The 27676-nt window shown below is 37.9% G+C and overlaps 1 protein-coding gene across 4 annotated transcripts in view; it reads left to right on the top strand.

Moving 5' to 3' along the window:
* Positions 1–27676, top strand: part of APAF1 (apoptotic peptidase activating factor 1) — a 91615-nt gene that overhangs the window by 42965 nt on the left and 20974 nt on the right. For 3 of the 4 annotated variants that reach the window (XM_079937808.1, XM_079937806.1, XM_079937809.1), the window contains 7 exons: positions 1104–1229; positions 9888–10049; positions 13626–13754; positions 16382–16507; positions 20730–20849; positions 22891–23007; positions 24688–24813. In XM_079937808.1, coding sequence (XP_079793934.1) covers positions 1104–1229; positions 9888–10049; positions 13626–13754; positions 16382–16507; positions 20730–20849; positions 22891–23007; positions 24688–24813 — 906 coding nt within the window. The remainder of the gene's footprint in view (positions 1–1103; positions 1230–9887; positions 10050–13625; positions 13755–16381; positions 16508–20729; positions 20850–22890; positions 23008–24687; positions 24814–27676) is intronic. The other variant, XM_079937807.1, reaches the window with a different exon arrangement.

Raw genomic sequence — 27676 nt, 5'->3', positions numbered from 1 at the left:
TCTGTGTTTAATCTAATTTGCATAAATCCCCCTTGCCCATTTTATTTACATTTTTTATACTTTTCAAACATACCCCAAAGGAGAGAGAATAGTAACTCTCGTGGTGTCCATCGTCTAGCTCCAACAATTGTCAACATTTGCCAGTTGTATTTTATTCCCCCACCACCTCCCATTTTTTTGGATTAGAGCATTTTATAGCAAATCCCAGGTAACATATCATTTCACCCAGAATACTTAAGCATGAATCTCTGAGGTCTAAAACATAAATACCATGCCATTATCATACCTAACATAATAAACAGTAATTTCATAATATACCTCATCCATGTTCTTTTTTCCTTATTAGTCTCAAAGCATATCTTTCTACCATATATTAATTGGAGTCAGAATCCAAACTTCAAGTGGCATTTGGTTGATATGTCTCTTAAATCTTTTATTCTTTAAATGTTCCCCTTCCCGTCTATCTCTTTTTTTATGCCATTGATTTGTTAGAAAAATTGAGTCATTTATCCTGTGGAATGTCCCACCTTCTCATTTGGTTGATTGTTTCCAGGAAGGGTGGTTTAACTTGCTCTTCTAATCCCTTATATTTCCCGTCAAATGTATTTATATCTATCTTTGCAGTCTTTGTATTTTTGAGTCATTTTTTAAGAGTGTTAATAGATTTTATCCTAGTTAGTAGACTCTAGGTTTGCATAGGGAAATCTTAGAAATGACTATTTTTAGAGTTGGATAACTTAGCATCTAAAAAAATTGGGCAGTTTATTTTACATATTACTTGTTATACAACTGAGTAAAATAATAATGATTTCAAACTACTTTGTTAAAATAGGCAGTAATTGTTTAGCTAGTTTAGTGCTCAGACTGAAGCCTAGATAAACCTTCAAGTCCCTTAGTAGATTTAGGTGCTGATCTAAGGACTGCCCCATTACTTGTTAATCACAAGTTCACCTTTGTGTTTGACACCTTTGTCAAACTGTGAATGGAACGCTTCCTGTAACTGAAAAAGCTTAATTGGGAGGGAAGGAAGAACTTCACATGATTTCTAACTTTTCCCCATTCAGTGCTAGTTTTTCAGTTATCTTTTTATCTTTCTCAAATAGCTCTGGGCTCTGAATCAAAAAGAATGTCGAAATACCATGTTTGGCCATACAAATTCAGTCAATCACTGCAGATTTTCACCAGATGATAAGCTTTTGGCTAGTTGTTCAGCTGATGGAACATTAAAGGTATGCTTTTGTTCATTGTTAAAATGGGTTGTAAATAATTTTATTGTTTTACGGAAAGAGGTTTCTGTTTTTCACATTTCTACAGAAAGCGTCTTCCTTCAACTTCCAGGAGCATATTTAATATAACTGTAATTGGTTGTCATAATGATTGCTTATTAATGGTTTACTACCTTATGCTTTAAAGTTCATATAATTTTAATTCTTAATTTTTAAGCATGTATTTCGTTTATGGTTTCATAAAATCTTTTGAGATCTATGGGATCAAATTTGTAAAGGTCCTGCTTTTATTTATCATTCATTTATTCTGCCTTTTATGTTCCTGTATTCCTGTTTTTGTGAAATCTTATGGGGGAAAACTCAGAGCTAGGGAAAAAAGCTTATCCAGCCTCCTGAAATTTATAGTCTTTAAAAAAACTGAATTCTTCTTCCTTAAATCTCCACCTTACTTCTCAATAAGAACCCATGCCATTTTCTTTTCTTTTCTTTTTTTTTTTTTGGCAGTACGCGGGCCTCTCCTGTTGCGGAGCACAGGCTCTGGACGCGCAGGCTCAGTGGCCATGGCTCACGGGCCCAGCCGCTCTGCGGCATGTGGGATCTTTCCGGACCGGGGCACGAACCCGTGTTCCCTGCATCGGCAGGTGGACTCTCAACCACTGCGCCACCAGGGAAGCCCCCTATGCCACTTTCTTATTCCTCTCTCCTGTCATTCTGGTCTCCTGTTTATTGATTCTCCTTTCTTTGGTGTTAAATCCAATCCATCTTTGACTTCCTCATCTCTTGGTCTACCTTTTCCCCTCCCATTCTGTAGCGTTTGCTCTGGTTTATGCTGTTACACCCTCATGTGTGATAGCAGCCTTCTAAGATATACTCCTCATCCTTCCTTATCCCAATATGTAGATGCTAGATTAACTCTCTACCTCTGTTTTCATCTTGCCGTTTTTAGCTGGAACACATATGTACCAAATTCTAAACTGTGGTAAACCCAGGCTCATCAGGCACACCTCTAAGGCTCTTCACTTTCCATCATTCTGCTACCTCTGATCCTGTCCAGTACATTAATTGTCACTTCTGGGCAAGATAATTTTGGGGGCTTATTTCAGCTACTGTCCCTATATATGTTTCATTAGTCTTTTTTGGAATTTTTTTGGCCTCCAATTCACTTGTCTGTAGTTTTTAATGACCCTCAAAACTTTATAAATTTAAAAAATAAATGCAAAGCCTTCTTCAGAAGGTGTTCTCTTATGACATCCATCCATCTGGTTCTGAGAACAAATATATACATATCTACTATATACCTGTATCTATATATATCGATAGATGGAAGCTGCTTGGTCTTCTGATTTCCACTTATAAATTTGTTATAGGAATTTTATGGGTAGAATTCTACTTGATATAATTTCCTGACATCTAGTAGATGTTGGAGCATTCTTAGAATATTCAGCCAAATGGATCTGGCCTCTATGACATATTCTCTACAAATATCAAATATCTGTCTCTTCTTTGGGATGACCATATCAGAGGAGGCTCAGTGAAGGCAACCCTCTTCTGAAAGATTCTTCTAGTCCTATGAGCTTGTTATTTCTTGGTTTTTACTAAGTTAATGACTTCAGAAGGCATTTTATATCTCAAGGAAGGTTCTCCTTTTACCTTATCTCCATTGCTAATGCAAGTTCTGGGAAGATTCCATTATTATTAGTTTGCTTAATGTTGAAGAAAGTTGTGAAACCAGGCCATTTATCTGTTCTACAAGTTTGAGCTGTGTAACTCTACTGGGCCTTCTTTGCTGCCATTTGTTTCCCGAACTGAATTCACCATAGTGCCTGTTCCAAACCTTTTCTGCTGTTCTTAAGCCCCTAACAATGTCACTGTATCTCTTTCATTCTATGGAGATAACCTTACCTCATACCTATTCAGAAGGTTGACACCACCCAAGAGCTCCCTGCCATGAGTCCTCTCAAAAATTGCCATAAGAAGTCTCTACTCTCCTTTTTTTTCTCATCTCAGTGCCCAGGAAGTCCTCTGCTTGTGCCTACTGTTCCTTTTTTTCCTTCTTCCCCTGAGACCTTGCCTCATTGGTTATTTCCTCTCGATGTTGCATCTTTAGTTTTTTTTCTCTTTTGAATCCTTTCCCACAGCCTACAGATGTTCTTGGCCCTTCCTAAGCATTATACAAGCAAAAAGTGAAAAACCTTTGATTCTTCCTTGATTGTGTTATCCTCTGAAAGAGTCATTCAGTTTTTCTTTTTGATTAGACCTTTATGACTAGACTTCTTAAGTCACCTATACTTGCCTCAACCTTCTGACTACTTATTCATTACTTAACCCTTTTTTAGCCTGGTCCTGTCTTCCCTTGAAGAGTAAAATCCAGTTTTATTTTGTTTTCGTTCTTTTTGTTGTAAAATCTAATGCTCTTTGGATGAGTGTGGAATCCGGTATTTTTCTTTATCCAGTCCTTATTCTTTTGGTTGTATTACACCCCCTTCTGTTTCCTTTTTGAAACTCTACTCGTTTGACATGAATGTTTTCTTCTTTCTCTTTCTGTGTCTCTAACCTCTTCTTTAACTCTTTTTCCTGCCCATTAAAATATAGCTGTTTCCTCAAGATTCTAATCTTGACTACCTACCTCCATCACCTTTCTTCCGTCCCAGTTCAGCTGGTCTTGTGGCTTCAGTTCTTCTCCCTTCTGTGAGTGACTTTCAGATGTGTTCTCTCCAGCCCTCATTTCTCTTATGTGCTGTGTCCTGCATCTTTAACTGCCTGCTCACTGCTGTCACTTAGATAATATGCCGGACCTCAAACTTACTGTGCTCCAAACTGAACTCTTCATTTTTTCTTCCCCAAACTTCCTATATGTTTCAGGATTTTGATTAGATCAGTGTTTAGGATTTTTACATCATTGTGACTGATCACAGTTGGGCCATGTAGTATATGTTGATTTTTTCCCCCTTTCCTGTACAACACTTTGTTTTCTTTGGGATTAAAGATGTTGTATATTTAACAGTGAAGCTTTGTTTTTTTCATTTGTTTAATTTTTTTTTAAAGGTTGACATTTATTTTTTAATTTTTAAAATTTATTTATTATTTATTTATTTTTGGCTGCATTGGGTCTTCATTGCTGCACACAGGCTTTCTCTAGTTGCGGCCAGCGGGGGCTACTCTTTGTTGTGAAGTGCCGACTTCTCACCGCAGTGGCTTCTCTTGTTGTGGAGCACGGGCTCTGGGTGCGGGCTTCAGTAGTTGTGGCTTGCGGGCTCTAGAGCACAGGCTCAGGAGTTGTGGCTCGTGGGCTTAGTTGCTCCGTGGCATGTGAGATCTTCCCGGACCAGGGCTCGAACCCGTGTCCCCTACATTGGCAGGCGGATTCTTAACCACTGCACCACCAGGGAAGCCCAAAGGTTGACATTTATTTATTTAAATTTATTTATTTTGGTTGAGCCAGGTCTTAGTTGCAGCACACGGACTTATTTGTTGTGCATGCGAACTCTTAATTGCGACAGGCATGCGGGATCTAGTTCCCCAACCAGGGATTGAACTCTGGCCCCCTACATTGGGAGCGTGGAATCTTCCCACTGGACCACCAGGGAAGTCCCCCTATTATTTTTTAAATGTGCATACCACTAATTCACCTTCAAACTATCCCTTGCCTAAGTTCTTTCTTAAATAATTTAAATGTATCAGGTATTTGATTTGACATTTTCTCTTCTTAGAAATAACTTCCTTAGAGGGTTCTACCTTGCTCCATTATGATTGGTGGTACTATTCCCAGTGTTCAGCTGCCATCTTGGGAGTTCCTTTTGCTTTTTTCTTGAGTTGAAACCCTTGTTTCCTGAATTTCTTGGTTTACCCTCTCCGCTTGGTGGAAAATCTCCTCTAGCTTTCTAAGAAAGAATCTCTGGGAGGTAAAGTTTTGAGAACTTGTCTGTCTAAAAGTGTCTTTCTTCTAGCTTCATACTTAATTTATATGTATATATATATATATATATATATTTTTTTTTTTTTTTCGGTACGTGGGCCTCTCACTGTTGTGGCCTCTCCCATTGCGGAGCACAGGCTCTGGGCGCGCAGGCTCAGCGGCCATGGCTCATGGGCCCAGCTGCTCCGCGGCATGTGAGATCTTCCTGGACCAGGGCACGAACCCGTGTCCCCTGCATCAGCAGGTGGATTCTCAACCACTGCGCCACCAAGGAAACCCATTAATTTATATTTTTGACTGCATACAGAAGAAAGTAATTTTTCCTTAGAATTTTGGAGACATTGCTTGCTCTCTTGTCTTCTAGCTTCCAAAGTTTCTCTTGAGATGTTTGATGCCATTCTGATTCGTATGTGATCTATTTTCCTGTCTTGAAACTTTTAAGATCTTTTTTTATTCCCAGTATTTTAAAAAATTAATGATAATGTGCCTTGGTGTGGGTTTGTCTTCATTTATTGTGCTTGGCACTCGATAGCCTCTTTCAATTTGGAAATTCATGTCCTTCAGTTCTGGAGGTTTCCTTTAATTATTTGACTTATTCTTCTCTAGTTTCTCTTTCTAGAATGTCTATTAGGGATGTTTTCTTATTTTTCTCTTTTCTTCATCCATTTGTCCTACTTTTTGGAAGATTTATTTAGCTTTATTTTTCACTCCTTCTATTGTGTTTTTAATTTCTGCTATCATATTTTTAAGTGTACCCATTCTTATGATCAGTTTCTTTTTTAATATTCTTTTTTCGTGGGTGCAATACCTTTTATATTTTTGTGGGTATTAGTAATAGTTTTTTTTTAAGTTTTCATATTCTTTTATAGTTGCTATTTCTTCTGTTTGTTGGTTTTGGTTTCTGTCTGCACTTGAGAGCTATATCTTACTTGCCTGATCCTTGGATATGTGCTCATGCTTAAAGAGTGCAGCACTGGGACTTCCCTGGTGGCGCAGTGGTTAAGAATCCTCCTGCCAGTGCAGGCAACACGAGTTCGAGCCCTGGTCCAGGAAGATTCCACATGCTGCAGAGCAACTAAGCGTGTGTGCCATAACTACTGAGCTTGCGCTCTAGAGCCCATGAGCCACAACTACTGAGCCCGTGTACCACAGCTACTGAAGCCCACATGCCCTAGAGCTGGTGGTGCTCTGCCACAAAGGGCAGCCACCACAATGAGAAGCCCGTGTACCACAATGAAGAGTAGCCCCCGCTCGCTGCAACTAGAGAAAGACTGTGCACAACAATGAAGACCCAACACAGCCAAAAATAAATAATAAGAAACAGACAAACAAACAAACACATTTAAAGAGTGCAGCACCAAAAAACTGATAGGAAATTGTGAACTTATTTATAGTGGGTTTCCCTGTAGTGTTATCTGGCTGTCATTTTTTGATGGTGAACTCCTAATGTCAGACTCTTTAAATCTTTTGTCTTGATCTGGTGGGGTATTCAGAGAAAAATCTTCAGTCCCCTTCCTGTAGGGTATAAGTCTGGCTGGCAAGTTCTACGAAGATATCTAGGCAGAGATGTCAACACTTGGAATATAGACTTTCTCTTAAATTCCCTATTTTCAGAATGGTGACCCTGCTCTCAACTGTGTTGGGTGTAGATTAACCCTCTTTTCTTCAGCCAGAGTAGGGCAATCTGGATGGCAGAGTAGGGGAAGGGATTTCAAGGGACTTTCGATGATTCCTCCTGTGTTAGCTCCATCTTTACTGGAAGGTGCTAGGCCCAACACTTCCTGAGCCTTTTGGGGGTTCTCTGGTGTGAATTGGGCTACTTCTTGGCTTTCTCCACTGTGAGCTCAGGATTCAATTTTAAGGAGTCCCCTTATCACTTGTCTTTTTTCTTTCTAGCCTTTATAGTTTTGTCGCTCTAATATCTTCCTCCATTCTCCTTTACTTTGTGAATTATGCCTAGAGAGAAAAATTCTCTTTACTGTTGTTTTACGTGGGTTTTGGGAGGGTGTGGAGATGAATGTATGTGTTCTATCTTCAGAACCCTGTTTCTTTCAGTAACGCTATTGTCTCTACTCACCTGTGCTTGAAACATGGGAATAATTTGTCTTTTCACTTAAAATGTATTTATTGATCATTTATTGAGTACTTACTATGTGCCAGATTCTGTACTAGGCATCTGGTTTTTTTTTTTTTTTTTTTTTTTTTTTTTTGCGGTACGCGGACCTCTCACTGTTGTGGCCTCTCCCGTTGCGGAGCACAGACTCCGGACGCGCAGGCCCAGCGGCCGTTGCTCACGGGCCCAGCCGCTCCGCGGCATGTGGGATCTTCCCAGACTGGGGCACGAACCCGTGTCCCCTGCATCGGCAGGCGGACTCTCAAACACTGTGCCACCAGGGAAGCCCTAGGCATTTGGTTTTTAAATACTTAAAAAAAAAAAAAGTATAGTTCCTGGCTTGAAGTTGTTCAGGGTCTAGCTAGGGAGAAAGGTAAGTGAATAGGCAAACCATGAAAATGGTAAAAGTATGTGGAGGGGGCTCAGAGCAGGCAGTGGCTCTGTGGGGGAGTGTGCAGGCTCCTGCTGCTGCACCCAGACTGCACTTGTTCTCGCTTTTCATTGTCTGTGCTTTTCCATTTTGTTCTTTAGCTTATGGTGACCCCTTAGCCTAGACTCTCTGGTATTTTTTGGTATTGAAATCCATCTTAAGTCCATCTTAAGTTGGTATAAAGTAGGCTGATCTTCTGGGAGGAGAGTGAGGTGGCCCCCTCTGCAAAAAGTGTTTCCTCAAGCCCATGGCTCTGGTAAAGCATTCCCACTGTGCTGTATCTTTTCCTCTCAAATGACACATCTGGCATATCTTGTGTTAGAGTCATTTATATGTTTGTCTTACCTCCTTTACTGGCCTATAAACTCCTTGAGAGTAGTGTCTATATCTGATTCACTTATATAATCTCGAAGTGACTAGCATCGTGGTTAATAAATGTGTTCAAGATGATAAACCTTTGCTGTGTCCCTTCAAATTGAATTAAGACTTCTCAAAACTCAAAAGAAAAACAAGTTAAAAGTCTTCAGGGACAGGATTTTGATTTCAGGTATGGGTATCAGAATGTGACTGTAGAGCACTAACAGCAGGGGACAGACATTGCTGCACTCTTGGTAAGAACTGCCGTGTTTGTGGCAGCTTTTACTGTTAAGCCAGTATCGTTGGCTGGTTCACACTGATACAGTGACGTTTACTAAGCAGAGGTCTTGCAAAATGATTCTGGATAAGAGCATTTCAAGGTCAAAGTCTTGTAAAGCTTTTATTTTCCGAGAGGATGAAGAACCATAAAATTATTTCCTGTCCCAAATGGCTCTGTAATCTTCTGAGTGTTTTATAGCATATCATGTTGGTAAGCATGTGTTTTTCAGGCCTTGATGATAAACTGTTTCAAAATGTGAGTTTTATTTAAAAATTGGCATTTGAACCACACAAGGACCAGGGTTCACATGGGCCTCGGATACAGTGCAGTGACTTGCTCAAAATGAAATGCTGGTATGTACTTGGTCCCTCAGTATGTGGAATTTCATCACTCCTTGGATAGTGGCTAAGGTCAGGTTCACATGCAGAAGATGTAGTTTAGATAGATGTAGTGAAATTGGGTTGTGTTAGTTTTCTTTTTCTTTCTTAAATCCAGGCAATGATTGCTTTGTTTTTCGTATTAAGAGGGAAACAGAGTGTGATTTCTCATATAATCTGACTGATGTGACTGAAGCTTCTGGCACTGATGTTCAGATTTTCTCTCTTCAGTGTCAAGGAGGGCTAACTACTTTAGATGTCTCTTTTGGTTCATCCAGTTTACCTATAGTTATTGCAAGGGGAAGGGTTTTGGTTTTGGCTGTATTTCTAGTGTACATAATCTTTAAACTCAAGAGAGATGTAAACGTGTGCCTGGCCAGTCAAATCGGGTTTTACCCTGGGAGCTGTGCTTTGGAAGCTGAGTTAAAGCCTGAGAAGCAGCTTTTTTTGTTTTTAAATCCTTTTCCTTGGCCAACCCTTGGTCTGTGAATGGCAGCCATTATCATTCTGTGGAACTGGGACACTGCTCAAGGCCCAGGGGAGTGAAGATGGATCTTCTTGAAGACCTTTGTCATTTGGGCTGCTCAGGTGGCTCTGTTAGCGAGTGAGGTTTAGTCTTTCGTATCCCATTCCTCAGGATCCAGTTGTTTTAGAGCCCTGTCTGACCCCACCAAGCACACAAGGTGGCTTGCTTCCTTTCGGCATATTTTTGTTTTCTATTTTCAGGGACTTCCTTATGTCTCTGATGCTCTGCTAGGTTATAACTCAGCTTGGGGGGGGGGGGGGTGCCTGTGTGTAGTGTCTGTGCTGTGCATGTGAAGCAAACCTCATGCCTGGCCCAGCAGAGGGCAGCCGTGGCAAGTCGTGAGTCTCTTCTTTCTTCCACGCTCATTCTTGCTGTCAACACCTGATCTTTAGCCTCCTCCACACCGTGCAAGGCTCTTTTAACATTTTGTGTAGTTTTACATTCTGCATTTTGGGCAGTGCTCTTAAGTTTTTTCTTTTTAGGAAGGTGCTGAATGAAACTGGAATACTTAATTTAAAAGCCTTATGAAAAGTTATGCATAATTAAAAATAAGTCATTAGATGAACTGAATAATTTGTGTGACATTTAGGCCAGGTGGAATTCTAGAGGTGTGATTTGAGATCAAAACAAACTTAAACTTTTTTTATTTTTGTAAATTGAAGCTTTGGGATGTGAAATCAGCAAACGAGAGGAAGAGCATTAATGTGAAGCAGTTCTTCCTAAATTCAGAGGAGCCTCATGAGGATATGGAAGTGATAGTGAAATGCTGTTCATGGTCTGCTGATGGTGCTAGGATAATGGTGGCAGCAAAAAATAAAGTCTTTGTAAGTACCAGTATTTTAAAAAGCCAAAATTAAAAAGCCAAATTTAGTCTAATTTAAAGAAAATTGAAACATCTAATTGATTTTTGCATTTTATACTGTTTATTGATATAAAGTATAGCTGAACGAGTTTGGGCAGATGCTCTAACCTCCCATAGTTCTCAGAACTATGCTTCAGGGAATGTCCATAGGCCTTGTGAGGAAGGGTCTCCATGGTCACGGGTTTGGGAAATGTTATGTATTACTTTCCGCTATTAGAGGTACTTCAGTGTGTACAAACATATTTAAGGACTCCGGAGTCCTACAATAAAGAAACAATTTATGTTGTTTAACCAGTGTTTCTCAAATTTATCTAAAATATGGATGGAATGCTTTCTGCATTACTCTCCCCCCTTTCCCCCATTTGAAATACATTGGTTTAGGTGATTTTCGAAGTTATTTCTTAGCTGTAAAATTTTATGATTTGGTGACTGAGAGAAATACTTATCAACAACTGAAGAAGTTTGTGAAATTTCTATGAAGTAAATGAGGAAGATATGCAAAGAAAGGTAAATGGCAAAGAAATGTTTCTTCTTTATTCAATTCAAGTGATAGTTTACATTTGTAGTATTCACAGTGCTCTTACGTGTAATTTCTTTTGATATAAATATACAAAGGGCACAGCAGATTGCAATAGCCCTATGATAATAATGAGGCAGCTGAGGTTCAGAGAAGCCAAATAATGTATCCAAAGTTACACAGTGATTAGGAGAGCTGGGTATTCTAATTTAGGGCACAGTGCCATTCCATTCTGATGGTAATTTTAAAGACTTAAATAAGAGATATTACAAGTTTATTCTGTTTTATTTTAAGCTTTATTGTGGTATAATCGACATATTATAAAATATTTAAAGTGTATAACGTGATGATTTGATAAACGTATACTGTGAAGAGATTCCTCCCATCAAACCAATTAACACGTGTCAGCTCATGTATTTGCCTTTTTTCTTTTTCTTTCTTTTTTTTTTGTTGAAAACATTTAAGTTCTACTCTCTTATACTATGCAATGTTATCAACTATAGTCACCATTTTATACATTAGATCCTCAGACCTTATTTATCTTATAACTAAAAGTTTGTATCCTTTTATCAACCTCTCCCTATTTCCCCCACCCAAGAGATTACAGTTTTAAAGAACACAGTTGAAATATGCATATAGTTGGGGCCTTCCCTGGTGGCACAGTGGTTAAGAATCCACCCGCCAATGCAGGGTACACGGGTTTGAGCCCTGCTCCAGGAAGATCCCACATGCTGCGGAGCAACTAAGCCCGTGCGCCACACGGACTGAGCCTGCACTCTAGAGCCCGCGATCCACAACTGCTGAAGCCTGTGCGCCACAACTACCGAAGCCTGCGCACCTAGAGCCCATGCTCTGTAACAAGAGAAGCCATCACAATGAGAAGCCTGCGCACCGCAACTAGAGAAAGCCTGCGCACAGCAACCAAGACCCAGTGCAGCCAAAAATAAATAAATTAATAAAATAAATCGAAAAAAATATATATATACTTGTATAAAAACTGAGGGGCCATTTATATTATTATTATTGATCTAGTAGTTATGACGCTTGGATCTTGGTTGCTTATAGGTTTTTACCCCTTTAACAGGAAACCAAAGAAAAATATCTCCTTTTGTCTTTAAGTATGTTAAAGTCTGTAAGAACAGAAAGGAACCACTACATTTACAAGATGTGAAGATTTGTAAAATTTGCCATTTTAACCATTTTAAAATACACAATTCAGTGGCATTAATTACATTCACAGTCTTGTGCAGATATCACTACTTTTACAAAATTTTTTCATTGTCCCAAACAGAAACACTGTAACCAATAAGCAGTAACTCCCTATTCTCTCTCTTCAGCCCCTGGTACCTCTAATCTAAACTATGACTTTGCCTTTTCTAGATATTTCATATAAGTGGAGTCGTACAATATTGATCCTTTTGGGTATGGCTCATTTCATTTAGCATAACGTTTTCAAGGTTCATTCATGTTGTAGCATGTGTTAGAACTTCATTTCTTTTTATGGCTGAGTAATAATCTTATATGGATATACTGTATTTTGTTTATCCATTCATCTGTTGTTGGGTTGTTTTCACCTTTTGGCTGTTGTGAATAATGCCACAAGAACTAGTGTACAAGTATCTGTTTGAGTCCCTGCTTTCAGTTCTTCTGTGTATATACCTAGGAGTAGAATTTCTGGGTCGTATGGTAATTTTATACTGGGCTTTTTGAGGAACCACCAGACCTTTCCATAGTGGCTATACCATTTTCTGTTCCCACTAGTAGTGTACAAGGATTCCAATTTCTTTACATCCTGCCAACACTTGCTTTTTTTCATTATTAAAAATTATAACTGTCATATTAGGTGTAAAGTTATGGTTTGGTTTGCATTCCCCTAATGACTAATGGTGTTGAGCAAAATTTGAATGTTTAAAATTATCTGTCCAGTGAGAGAGGAAAATAATTTTATATTGTGTGAAGTGCTTTCCTGTTTCAAAAATCTATAGGCCAACTCTTTATTTTACCATGCTAAAATAAAGCTACCCTAAGATTACCCTTAACTACATATAGATTCCAGTTCTTACTCTTTGGTCTCTTTATTCTTTTCCTCTATTTCTTTCCAATTCTCTTGTGTTATTAGCCCACTCCTATTATTAGGTCTTTTTGCTACCCAATAATTGGGACAGCTGCCTATTCTGTACTTGCCAAGTTTCCTCTATGACTGTCAGCCACTAATTTTTAAGAACAACTTGTCCTGGGAAGCATTTTAAGTATGATTTCCTTTCATTTATTGTTGGCCCCTGATGCCATGCTGCTTATCGTCTATGTGTGCTCACAGGGCTATGCATTCACAAAACATTTTCATGGCTTCCACTGGAAACTTTTTTTTTTCCTTCCTGAAGACTATGGCTTGGCCTTAAATCGTTATACTGTATATTGGTATAAACGTTTTTATCATTTGGCAAAAACTTTGGAAGAGTATATTCATCATGTAAACATCTTTCAAAAATTGAAATGAATTACTCAAAAATAGCTTTTTTTGGTTCAAAGATGGGAAAATGATTGATAATGGAGTAATTTAGGCTCTGAAGAGAAATAGAAATGATTGAACTAATTTCATTTTAGTAAGCCTCTGCCCTATATTATTTTGATCATCTTCATTTATGAGTAGGCATTTTCTCTTTTAATAAATGAGCATTAGGGAGAACTGTTCTGTATATTAATTTGGCTAGTCCATTCATGTATTCACAAAGGTTTTATTTCTCCCTAGGCTAGCACGATCATCTGTGATAAGTTTTCCTTTATAGGAAACATGTTTCAGGATAAGCAGTATTTAAAAAGTATATGTATATTAATTTATATCTTTTTAATGAGTTAATAATTTTGCCAATTATCAGTAATTGTAGTATTTTTTTTAGGACTTATACTCTATGTTTGAAATGGGAGGGTATTCTTTTAGAAATAAATTTAGATTCACTTTGGGTATAGCTTATCTTTTAACATATTTACTTTTATAGATATCTCTCTATTTTATGTTGACAGCTGTTTGACATTCACACTAGTGGCCTGTTGGCAGAAATCCACACAGGCCATCATAGCACTGTCCAGTACTGTGACTTCTCCCCCCATAACCATCTGGCAGTGGTGGCTTTGCCCCAGTACTGCGTGGAGGTGAGTAGTTGAATTTACTCTGTGAAGTCTGGGTCTTCAGAGGTACAAGGATGACAAAGAATGGGTTGCTTAAACCATTAACTGCTGAGGATGTTTGCTTGAGATATTATAGAGTGTTTTCATCATTAGCATAATGACCTTTAGCTTTAGGATATTAAGCCGCATTAACAGCTTTAATACTTTAGCAGTGATTGAAGAATTGGTTTGACAGTAAACAGAGAATGACAGACAGCATCATTCACCAGGCATTTATCGAACAGTCAGTATGTGCCAAGGTCTGGGGAAACAATGGCATGACCATTGGTTTCCTAGGCAGAAACATGGCATCTCTTAAATATGGGTACAGACTCTTCTGTAAAAGAAATGATGAGAAATGAGTCCAGTTCACATTTCTTAGATCATTGAGAAAGGTAAGATGGAAGTTAAAATTAGAATTGGTTAACCTAGAATTTTCATTGCTAAGCACTAATGAATAAAATGATTTCTTGTTTATATTTATAATTTTGCCCTTAACCTGATGGATTTTATACTCAGTGTCTATACCTAGAAGAATTCTACCCAGTGAGTTGCTGTATTAATTTTTTCAAAAGCAATGAATTCCCTGATATTTTTTCTCCATAGATGGATTAGTTTTTCCAAGCTTTGTTACTACTCATTCCTTGAGTTTATCTTACCACCAAGTAATTTGAAGCCCCTTGTGATTACAGTCCAAGAAGATGGGTTTGGGCCTTTATTTGGAAAATAGGGAAATTCATTTGGTTCACAGGCTACCTTCAAAGGAAGCTTGACAATGGCAAGCACTTCTTCAGTGTTCTGAGCCTGTTTCAGTGATTTTTTAGTGAGTTCACCAACCTTGCCCTATACATGAAGGTATGGCTGGAGAGTGGCTGAGCTATATAGCCCTTCAGCATGGAGATACAAGCAAGATGAGAGTGAGTGGATAAGCTCTGTAAGCTCCTCCTAATTCTGAGTACAGCAGTGCAACTAACACTGAATAACTTCCCTGTGAGAATCTTCCCATTGGAAGCAGAGGCAATGAGAGTGAACGAGCTCCAGTCCTGTTTGCAGCAATGGGAGTGAGTAGGTGCTGTGGGCAGTGTTCTCTTCAGCAGAGGTCTTGAATCGAAAGATTCAGAGCTACTAGGAGATCTCACACCTTACCCGTAGATCCTCAAGGTAGGCATGCTTGGAAATTTCCCCTTCCTGGGTTTTGTCTGGATTTTAGGAGGAGTGGAGGAGCAGCCCTTCTTGTGGCCTTTCCTGTCACTTCTAAAATCCTTACCCCTTGCTATTCTTAAAAATCTCCTGGAAACATTGTCTTTCTTCTTGAAATATAGGGACTTAGTTTTGGAGGCTGTGAGTGACAAAGAAATGAGAGAGAGCAAGAAGGGAAGAGAAAGAAGGATTTTCAAGGGAGAATTTTCAGTTGTGGAACCACTTTCATTTCTGGCCTTTAGCTCTGTATGTCCCAGATTGGACTCCAGAGATAAGGCAGAGAAAATTTCACATAACGAATTGGTAACCATAGAACTCACTGATTGAAAACTACTGGGCATGTGATGAAGTACTTGTTTTGTCCATGCTAGTTCTGAAATCATAAAGTAGGTCTGTAATTCAGAATGTAATGAGAGGAACTCAGGCACATATGGTACTTCATTAGACTGGAATATATTTGAGTAATTTGCAGCAGAACTCAGGACAAAATACAGCCAGGCTAGTGATAGACATTGACAATTTGTAATAAGCATGAATAACAGGAGAAGTATATACATGTACAATTAGCACATTCATTTGTTTTAGGGTTTTGCAGTCATTTGAAATGAGGATTAGATGACAGTGGAAAGTAAAATATGGAAACCACTTATGTTCATCCTATTATTTTTCTAGATTGATTTTTAAAAAATGGATAAAACGTTTGTATGACTCCAAATCAAAGCTTTATAATAAATTTTATTCAGGGAAGTCTGACTTTCATCCCTATCCCTTCCCTGCCACTCTCCCTCCCTACCTTCTGAAGGTAACCGTTTTTGTCTTAACATCCTAATGTTTCTTTTTGCATGTATAAACAGATATCTATGTGTATAATATATAGCCTTATATATCCATCTATATATATATCACATCTCTAGAGTCACATTTTTTATCTCATTTAGTATAGCTTGCATATATATATATATATATATATATATATATATATACACAGAGAGAGAGAGAGAGAGAGAGCGAGAGAGAGAGAGAGAGAGAGAGAAACATATATACCCTTCTGCAGAAATGTATATACCATTCTTTGCTTTTTTGGTGTAAACAACATATCCCAGAGACTAGTCGTTATCAGGGTGTTTTTCTCATTACTTTCTTAAGATTGCATATTATCCCATTTTGTGATTAATGCAGTTTATTCAGTTAGTTCCCTATTGATGGTCATTTGAGTTGTTTCCAGTTTTTTGCTGTTAAAAATAACAATGCAGTGAATAATCCACACAAGTTATTTTGTATTTTTGCTAGTGTATTTTTGGGCTATATTCATGGAAGTGGAATTGCTGGATCATTCTTGCTATTTTTAATATTCTTGATATATTCAAAATGCTTATGAATGTGATTTCCTATTTGTTGTGTTTATTCTGTAGTTGTGGAATATGGACTCATCTTTAAAAGTAGCTGATTGTAGAGGACATTTAAGTTGGGTCCATTGTGTGATGTTTTCTCCTGATGGATCATCATTTTTGACGTCTTCTGATGACCAGACAATCAGGGTGAGATATATTGAGATTTTCATTTTAGACATTTAATGATGGTAAGCTAAATCTCCTAGTTAAGAAATTGATGGGAAGTATTGAGGGAAGTAAAACAGGAAACTGCTGGTTTCATATTTATCCTTGAAAAGAGCTATTATGTGGACTATAGCAGTCTCATTCATTCGGTACATGTTAATTGAGTGTTACCATGGTCCAGGTGCTGGAGAAGTCCAATGATTAAACTGTATTTTGGTTAATTTAAATATATTATATTTGAGTCCTCAGAGTAACTTTTGACTCTTTCCATTACCGTGAATTCCCACATCCAATTACTTGCCAATTCTAATGGATTCTATTGATACCTTTCCATTTTCTATCATTTCTTTCTACTTTTCCACTTCAAGTTTAGGTGCTCATTAGCTGTTGCCTTTCTTGTATTAGCCTCTGCTACAAGTCTTTTCTTTCTTGGTTTTTTACATGCTGCTTGCAAGGTATATTCCTCATGTACAATACAGTCATGTAATTTTTTTTTTTTTTTTGCCAAGTGGCTTGCAGGAGCTTAGTTCCCTAACCAGGGATCGAACCCGTGCCCCCTGCAGTGGAAGCATAGAGTCTTAACCCCTGTACTGCCAGGGAAGCCCCCAGTCATGTCATTTTTGCTCAAAACAGATAGTAGCTCCCTTGTCTACCGAAGTATTGGGTTGGCCAAAAAGTGCCTTTGGTTTTTGAGTAAAAATAAGACACATTTTTCATTTTCATCAAGAACTTTGTTGAACAACTTATTCACCCTTTCGTTCCACTACCTTCTGCCATTTTTCCAGGCAACTTCATAATTGCATCTTCCCAAAACTTTTTATCTTTTTGAGCAGAGAACTGTTCCAGGTGCCTTTTACAGTCTTCCAGGGAATTGAAATTTTTTCCATTAAGAGAATTTTGTAAAGACCTAAGTAAATGGAAATCCGAAGGTGCAACATCTGGTGAATACGCAGATGAATCAGAACTTTCCAGCCAAGCTGTAACAGTGTTTGCCTGGTCATCAAAGAAACATGTGGTCTTGCATTATCCTGATGGAAGATTATGTGTTTTCTGTTGACTAAGTCTGGACGCTTTCCGTTGAGTGCTGCTTTGATTTGGTCTAATTGGGAGCAGTAATTCTTGGAATTAATCGTTTGGTTTTCCGGAAGGAGCTCATAATAGAGAACTCCCTTCCAGTCCCACCATATATGCAACATCACCTTCTTTGGATGAAGACCAGCCTTTGGTGTGGTTGTTGACGGTTCATTTCATTTGCCCCACGATCTCTTCTGTTTCACGTTATTGTACAGTATCCACTTTTCATTGCCTGTCACAATTTGCTTTATTAATTAATTAATTAACATCTTTATTGGAGTATAATTGCTTTACAATGTTGTGTTAGTTTCTGCTGTATAACAAAGTGAATCAGCTATACGTATACATATATCCCCATATCCCCTCCCTCTTGCGTCTCCCTCCCACCCTCCCTATTCCACCGCTCTAGGTGGTCACAAAGCACAGAGCTGATCTCCCTGTGCAATGCAGCTGCTTCTCACTAGCTATCTATTTTACATTTGGTAGTGTATATATGTCAATGCTACTCTCTCACTTCGTCCCAAACGGAATGTTTCAGTAGAGAATTGCATGTGGAAATATGATCAAGAAGGTTTTTTTCACTTATATGGAACCCAAACATTAAAGCAGTGAACATATTCAAGCTGGTGCAGGTGATTTTCAACGCTTGATTTGGATATTTTGAGTATGTCGGCTATCTCCTGCATGGTATAACGTTGGTTGTTGTCAATTAATATCTCGATTTGATCGTTATCAACTTCAACTGGTGTACCCGACTGTGGAGCATCATGCAGCAAGAAATCTCCAACACGAAACTTCGCAAACCATTTTTGACATGTTTGGTCTGTCACAGCACCTCCTCCATACACTGCACAAATCTTTTCTTTTGTGTTTCAGTTGCGTTCTTTTTTTTTAAAATAAATTAATTTAATTTATTTATTTTTGGCTGTGTTGGGTCTTCCTTGCTGTGCACGGGCTTTCTCTAATTGCGGTGAGCAGGAGCTACTCTTCGTTGTGGTGCATGGGCTTCTCATTGTGGTGGCTTCTCTTGTTGCGGAGCGTGGGCTCTAGGCACATGGACTTCAGTAGTTGCAGCACACGGGCTCAGTAGTTGTGGCTCACAGGCTCTAGAGCACAGGTTCAGTAGTTGTGGTGCATGGGCTTAGTTGCTCCGCGGAATGTGGGATCTTTCTGGACGAGGGCTCGAACCTGTGTCCCCTGCATTGGCAGGTAGATTCTCAACCACTGCACCACCAGGGAAGCCCTTGGTTGCGTTTTTACCTTTTTTGAAATGATAAAGCATAATATGCCCAAAATGTTGCTTTTTTCTTCCATCTTCAATATTAAAATAGCTACACAAAAATTCACCAATTTTGATAAGTCTTTTTTTTTAAATGCATGCTGATATGGCAGTTGTCACATATAGTCTAATAAAATTGTTTCGAATGAAGTTAAAGACACCTAAGTGCTACTAGAGCCATCTTACGGAAAAAACTGAACCTTTTGGCCAACCCAACAAATACGTACTCCGAAGTCTGCCATTAAACTTCTCTACAGTACAGCCTATTCTCTACCAGTCTGTCTTCTGTTTTATTCCTACAAGTAACCTACACTGAATTGCTCACATTTCCCCAAACACCCTGTACTTCCCTGCTTCTGTACTTTTGCTTATGTATTTTTTTAAAGGTATTTAAAAAATATTTTATTTATTTATTTTTGGCTGCGTTGGGTCTTTGTTGTTGTGCAGGGGCTTTCTCTAGTTGTGGTGAGCAGGGGCTGCTCTTCGTTGCAGTGCACGGGCTTCTCATTGCGGTGGCTTCTTTTTTGCAGAGCACAGCCTCCAGGTGTTCAGGCTTCAGGAGCTGTGGCTTGCGGGCTCCAGAGCGCAGGCTCAGCGCTCCGCGGCATGTGGGATCCTCCTGGACCAGGGCTCGAACCCATGTCCCCTGCATTGGCAGGCGGATTCCCAACCACTGCGCCACCAGGGGAGCCCTATGTGTTTTCTGACATTTGGAATAACCTACTTCTCTGTATCTTTCCTTGTCGAAAACCTAACAGCCCTACAAGTCCCCTCAAGCTTTCAGTGAAGCCTTTCCTAGTATTCCATTTGGGGAAATGTCTTTCTCCTTTAATGCTATGTGACTGTGTGTCATTTTCTTATGGTACTTATCAAATTGTGCCTTAAATTTAAGCACAGAGTTTTCTTTTTAACATCTTTATTGGAGTATAGTTGCTTTACAGTGGTGTGTTAGTTCCTGCTGTATAACAAAGTGAATCAGCTATATGTATGCTTATATCCCCATATCCCCTCCCTCTTGTGTCTCTCTCCCACCCTCCCTATCCCACCCCTCTAGGTGGTCACAAAGCACCCAGCTGATCTCCCAGCACAGAGTTATTTTAAAACTCTTTACCACTAATGCTTCACTGCCCCTCAGACTTGTTCACACATCTTAAATTATAAGCTCTTTGAGGCCGGAGACCCTGGTTTGTCCCTGTAGCATCTAATACAGTGTTTTGTACAAATTTGTGTTTAGCTAAAATTTGTTTAGTATTTACTGTATGCCAGACATTGGGCAAAGTACTGTGCCTGTGTTAATTTGCTAATTCTCATAGCAATCCTTTTTTGCGGCTGAGGAAACAGTCACAGAAAGGTTAAGTCAGTGCTGTTTAAAGTGCCAGTCTCAATAAGGTTGAGCCAGAATGTAAATCAATGCACTGCTTCCTTCATCAAGAAAGTCTTGTTTAAAAAAATCAACTGTATCATAAGCATACTGTTAACAGTGTGTTTAGTGATATAGCTGATTTGCTCCTTATCTTGGTATCAAGCAGTGAGAAACAGCAGGAGGTCCTTATCTTTGAGCAGCACCAGGTTAAGTAATCTGCCCAAAGTCACAACTTTCAGTAGAACTAGAATTCCTACTAAGGTATTTTGATTCTAGCATTCATTACTCTTAATAATAACTGCTTCTTCCTATACTATGTAATTAATAAATTTTTATTGTTGAATTATAATCTAATTGAAAATTTTCTAGCATTATAGGCATTTGGAGAGTGAGGTATGATTGTATATTGTTTTTAAGACTAAGACTTGTCTTTGCATTATTTCAGAGAATGCAGTTATCTTACTTTAGTATTTTAATTTCTTAATCAGCTCTGGGAGACAAAGAAAGTATGTAAGAACTCTGCTGTAGCGTTAAAGCAAGAAATAGATGTTGTGTTTCAAGAAAATGAAGTGATGGTTCTTGCAGTTGATGACATAAAACGTCTGCAAGTGAGTATTTTTTAGAAAATAGTTGGAAAAAGTGTTTTGATTGAACTCTCAATTCAAAATTTTTCTTGTTTGTTTTTGGACTTGATCATGCGTAATTGTATAGTATATAACAGATGATCAGTAGGTATCAGTTTTATAGATATGTGGGTCTTGAGCTGAGGCTCACATATGCTAGTATTTAGAATTAAACAAGGTGATACCTTGCTTTACCTCATTCCTCTCCTGTTAGTAACTGGAAGACAGGGGGCAAGAACATGTGAGAGAATGAGATGAGATAATGGAATGGAACTAGAGTGAAGAGAGAAATGGAATAGAGAAGAGGAGAGGGAAATAGAGGGAGCACGCACATGAAAGGTGTGAAATGTAGCAAGAGCTTGAGACAGATTGACAGGGTAGGATGGAGTTTAACAAGTTCTAAAGCTGCAAAGCTCAACTTGATGTAGTAGAGGGAATAGTGACTGTTCACTGAGGAGACCAAGGTACAAGTTCAAGCTTTATCGTCAGCCAGTTCTGTGATGTTGAGTAAATAGCATCACTTCTCTGAACCTCACTTTCTTCACCTGTAAGGTCCTTTTCATTTTCAAAAATCTGTAAGCTGCTTTATAGTGTCAAGGTGGAATCCAAACTCAGGAAGCAGAGATCTGGGAATAAATTGTCTATGGCGTGTGGTAATTTCTTCTCATCTGCTGTGTGGGTCAGAGTCAAGCTGTGAGACTCCTCTAAATATGGCTTGTTTTGTATTTTACAAGTTTTACTATTGTCCTGAATGTGTCGATGAGGAGCTCCTAATGCCCTGTATTTCTGGGATGAATTGGGATGTGGAATTGAATGTGATTTCCTCATTACTGATTTTTAGCAGACTGATTCTTCCACTTGGGGTTTTTTCCACTACAGTTTTCTTGTCAAGTTCAATGCTTATATTACCTTTATTAAATTTGTGCAACCTTTCTTTAATAGTTGTCATAACTGAGACTTCAAGAAGTCATCTGACTATAAAAATATTTTATTCTATGTCATTGATTGTGGGAGAGTTTAGAGGACAATTAAACTGACAAGTAATAGTTCCATTTAAGTGAACATACATTTTTTAGTCACTACTTAAAAAAGTATGGAAATTGATTTTTGAGGGAAAGAAGATAATCACCTTTTAGTAATTCAGTCTTCATTCTGAATGTCTAATAGATCAGAACATGCCGGGTAAAATATTGTAAAGGAAAAGCTATCTTGATTGATTGACCCTATAATCTTTGTACCTGAAATGAAGGTGACTGCTTATTTCGTATTGAAAAATAATTCAAGACTTTTAGGTTGTAATTGTAATTAGAGGGATAGATCTGACAGTTAGTTTATTTAAGATTGAGAAATATTTTCCCAGGTCACATGTTTTAGTTGAGTGATAAGGTATTTTTATTAGTGGGATTTTAAAGAATAATCATTAGTTTGGGTACAGGTTATGAAACTTGGTACTCTTAGTCTATGCATTACAACCCAAATTGTGCTAATGGGTTGTTCTCCAACGCCTCCTCCTCCTAGAAGAAAAAGCGGAAAAAAATCTTAATTTATACTGTTTGGTGAGTAATTTGGAGGATATAAAACCCATTTTAATTTTAATTTGTCTTTTTATGTAATGTCTGTCTCAGTCCTGTTTCACCAAACCCCTTGAAAAATATCAGGGAAGTGTATTTTAATAAACGATAGCCCTATTAAAATGGGCTTTGTGAAGAAATGGGAAACAGTGTGGAGCTAGCTGTGGGATTGCAAATCAGACAGATGTGTCTCAGGTGGTGGGCACAGTAGCTGCTTTTTAAACCTTTTAAAGCTTGTTTTATTTTACGAAAATGTATATGAACCACAAAAGTGAAATGAAACGAAAGTGTGAAGTGCTAAATGCAGCTGCTGAGAATAGAATAGGGTTTTGTTGTTCCCCCTGGGAGCTCTCGTTGGTTATATTCATTTTAATTTTTTCAGTTGAAGTCTCTGTTCTAAAGAACAAAAACTGCTCTTACAGTCTAATACTTGATTGTGACTTATTTTTCATTAGCTCATTACTGGAAACACAGGTCAGATTGATTATCTGACTGAAGCTCAAGTGAGTTGCTGTTGCTTAAGTCCACAGCTTCAGTACCTTGCATTTGGAGGCGAAGATGGAGCCATTCAGGTATTCAGTTCTTTTCTGCAGAGGCATTCTGTGCAGTATAGTTTTTATTTAAAATTAATGATACACCTGGCATTGTAGACTTATATACTAAATAAATCTTTCTATGATAATTAGTCATTCCTCTGTTAGATTAAAAATAATCTTACAATCCTATTAGTTGTATATTTTTCATATTGCTTTTACTATTCTTTCTCATACTTTTTGTCTTTTTGTGTTCCTTATTCTCTGCCCAGTTGTCTTGCTGTTCTCCAAATATATCAAACACTCTCAGAGATTTAGCTAACTATGCAAAGAGCATTTTTTCTCTTCTTAGAAACTTGGCCGTTTAGGGGTGTAAGTTGTTTCCATGTTGGTTCTGATCTGGTTCATCGGGAATATCAGTGCAGGTGCCTTATGTTTACCTATTTCACCAGTCCTCGCTGTTCTACTTTTGGTATTAGAAGTACACCAGTTTACCACCTGAAATCCTTAATTTATCAAATAAGATCAAATAAATAAAAATAAAAGCTTGTAAGGAAAAAAAGAGAGTATAATAAAAATCATTTTGGAAAAAAGTGATTTCATCACAAGTGAAATTCATCACAAAAGCAAGTTTTCTCTAGCTACATAATAGTTTTTAAAAGAATATTGACTCCTTTTCTCAGCTGAGCTTTTTGGAATTGTTTCTTAATTTATTAATTATGCCACTGGCCACATTTATTTTACTTTGGATTCATTGTCGTAAGGAATTACACAAATATTCTCCAGTCCATATTGCCCTACAAAGAGGAGTTTTTTTTTACCTTTCAGCTTTATTGAGATATAATTGACATACAGCACTGTGTAAGTTTAAGGTATACAGCATAATTATTTGACTTACATCATAAAATGTTTATTATAGTAAGTTTAGTGAACATCCACCATCTCACATAGACACAAAATCAAAGAAACAGAAAAATATTTTTCCTTTTGATGAGAACACTTAGGATTTACTCTCTTAGTAACTTTCTTGTAGAGTATACAGCAGTGTTAATTATATTTATCGTGTTGTACATTACATCCCTAGTGCTTACTTAGTACATATTTACTTTTTTTGGTGTGAGTTTATTTGAAAGCCTTTTTGACATAGTTGTTATTTTTTGACTTCTTTTCTACTTTCTTATTCTCTGTATTTGGCATATTAATCTTTAGCCCTTTCAAGTCTCCTCAGTGTACTGCCTCCCAGCCTGCTCGTGTATGCTCTTTTCCTTTACCTGTCTCCCTCATCATCCTTTATCTTGCATTGTCTCTGTGTTGTTTTATAAAGAGCTTGCTTTGTCTCTCATCCAGGATTTTTTTCTTTCTTCCTTCTCATCCATCTTGAATGTCATTTTCTTTTTGGAGGCTGAGCTCAGACTGCTACTTGTTTGATGAATTGGGTAGTTGAATACTCAAGAAGGACCACTGGTTCTTACTGCCATCTGGTCATTCCAGTGAATGTTTTATTTTAGGGTGTTTATGGGTGTGCATGTGTGTGTGTGCATAGATGTGCATGTCTGTATTTGTGCCGTTCATTTGTGTATCTTTAGTTAAACTGAAAGCACTGAGATGGAAATTCTATACCCTTCTGTAGTCTAGTTTCAATTTAATATTTTGGGGTTGTAATGCCTGGGTGTTGCTGAATTTCTTCGTATTAATTTTCTCTGGTTTTTTACTTTGAAGATTTTAGAACTCCTAAACAACAGAATCTTCCAATCCAGGATTGGGCACAAGAACACTGTACGGCACATCCAGTTCACAGCTGATGCAAAGACTCTTATCTCAAGCTCTGATGACTCTGCAATTCAGGTGAGAGGGAGGTTGAATTTCTGACATACATAATGCTGACTCTAATGAAGGGACACTTTGATTATGCCTCAAATCTGATATGTATTTTAAACTTTCAGATCACATTATTTTGGGCTTCCCTTTAGATTATGCACATGGGCATAAATGAAACCCATATTTTTCTGTGAGTGAGGCAGGCAGTTTGACTCAGAACCCTCTAGTGGGAGATTCTTTATTTTGAAAATGAAGCATTCATTTGAATTCTCCCACCTGCCTTCGTATTTGAATCAATAAATATACTTTTTGCCACATTTATGTAATTTCTATTTTACTTTACAGTAGTAAAATCTAATTGAAATAATTTCATTCTTTCTTTAAGAGTAAGATATTTATTACAGGGATAAAATCCTGTGAAAAAAGAATAGTTTACCATAACGAAGGATTATGGATCTAGAGGCCTTAAGCCTACTGTATGTTCTTTTATTTTTTAATTTTTTAACATCTTTATTGAGGTATAATTCTTTTATAGTGGTGTGTTAATTTCTGCTTTATAACAAAATGAATCAGCTATACATATACACACATCCCCATATCTCCTCTGTCTTACGTCTCCCTCCCACTCTCTCTATCCCAGCCCTCTAGGTGGTCACAAAGCACCGAGCTGATCTCCCTGTGCTATGTGGCTGCTTCCCACTAGCTACCTATTTTACATTTGGTAGCATATATAAGTCCATGCCACTCTCTCACTTCGTTGCAGCTTACCCTTCCCCCTCCCTGTGTCCTCAAGTCCATCCTCTACATCTGCGTCTTTATTCTTGTCCTGCCCCTAGGTTCTTCAGAACCATTTTTTTTTTAGATTCCATATGTATGTGTTAGTATATGGTATTTGTTTTTCTCTTTCTGACTTACTTCACTCTGTATGACAGACTCTAGGTCCATCCACGTCACTACAAATAACTCAATTTGGTTTCTTTTTATGGCTGAGTAATATTCCATTGTATATATGTGACATATCTTCTTTATCCATTCATCTGTCGATGGACACTTAGGTTGCTTCCATGTCCTGGCCATTGTAAATAGTGCTGCGATGAACATTGTGGTACATGACTCTTTGAATTACGGATTTTTTCAGGGTATATGCCCAGTAATGGGATTGCCGGGTCGTATGGTAGTTCTATTTTTAGTTTTTTAAAGAACCTCCATACTGTTTTCCATAGAGGCTGTATCAGTTTACATTCCCACCAACAGTGCAAGAGGGTTCCCTTTTCTCCACACCCTCTCCAGCATTTATTATTTGTAGATTTTTTGATGATGGCCATTCTGAGCAGTGTGAGGTGATACCTTGTTGTAGTTTTGATTTGCATTTCTCTAATGATTAATGATGTTGAGCATCCTTTCATGTGTTTGCTGGCAATCTGTATATCTTCTTTGGAGAAATGTCTATTTAGGTCTTCTGCCCATTTTTGGATTGAGTGTTTGTTCTTTTGATATTGAGCTGCATGAGCTACTTGTAAATTTTGGAGATTAATTCTTTGTCACTTGCTTTGTTTGCAAATATTTTCTCTCATTCTGAGGGTTGTCTTTTCGTCTTGTTTATGGTTTCCTTTGCTGTGCAAAAGCTTTTAAGTTTCACTGGGTCCCATTTGTTTATTTTTGCTTTTATTTCCGTTTCTCTAGGAGGTGGGTCAGAAAGGATCTTGCTGTGATTTATGTCATAGAATGTTCTGCCTATGTTTTCCTCTAACAGTTTTATAGTGTCTGGCCTTACATTGAGATCTTTAATACATTTTGAGTTTATTTTTGTGTATGGTGTTAGAGAGTGTTCTAATTTCATTCTTTTACATGTATCTGTCCAGTTTTCCCAGCACCACTTACTGAGGAGGCTATCTTTTCTCCATTGTATATCCTTGCCTCCTTTATCAAAAATAAGGTGACCATATGTGCGTGGGTTTATCTCTGGGCTTTCTATCCTGTTCCGTTGATCTATATTTCTGTTTTTGTGCCAGTACCATACTGTCTTGATTACTGTAGCTTTGTAGTGTAGTCTGAAGTCCAGGAGCCTGATTCCTCCAGCTCCGTTTTTCTTTCTCAAGATTGCTTTGGCTATTTGGGGTCTTTTGTGTTTCCATACAAATTGTGAAACTTTTTGTTCTGGTTCTGTGAAAAATGCCATTGGTAGTTTGAGAGGGATAGCATTGAATCTGTAAATTGCTTTGGGTAGTATAGTCATTTTCACAATGTTGATTCTTCCAATCCAGGAACATGGTATATATCTCCATCTGTTTGTATCATCTTTAATTTCTTTCATCAGTGTCTTACAGTTTTCTGCATACAAGTCTTTTGTCTCCTTTGGTAGGTTTATTCCTAGGTATTTTATTCTTTTTGTTGCAGTGGTAAATGAGAGTGTTTCCTTAATTTCTCTTTCAGATTTTTCATCATTAGTGTATAGGAATGCCAGAGATTTCTCTGCATTAATTTTGTATCCTGCTACTTTACCAAATTCATTGATTAGCTCTAGTAGTCTTCTGGTAGCATCTTTAGGATTCTCTATGTATAGTATCATGTCATCTGCAAACAGTGATGGCTTTACTTCTTTCTGATTTGGATTCCTTTTATTTATTTTTCTTCTCTGATTGCTGTGGCTAAAACTTCCAAAACTATGTTGAATAATACTGGTGAGAGTGGACAACCTTGTCTTGTTCCTGATCTTAGTGGAAATGGTTTCAGTTTTTCACCATTGAGAACAATGTTGGCTGTTGGGTTTGTCATATATGGCCTTTATTATGTTGAGATAGGTTCCCTCTATGCCTACTTTCTGGAGGGTTTTTATCATAAATGGGTGTTGAATTTTGTTAAAAGCTTTTTCTGCATCTATTGAGATGAT

Source organism: Stenella coeruleoalba (assembly GCF_951394435.1).
Source record: "Stenella coeruleoalba genome assembly, chromosome: 11".
NCBI lineage: Eukaryota > Metazoa > Chordata > Mammalia > Artiodactyla > Delphinidae > Stenella > Stenella coeruleoalba.
The sequence above is the reverse complement of the archived record's forward strand: the minus strand, read 5'-3'. Positions and strand labels throughout refer to the sequence as shown.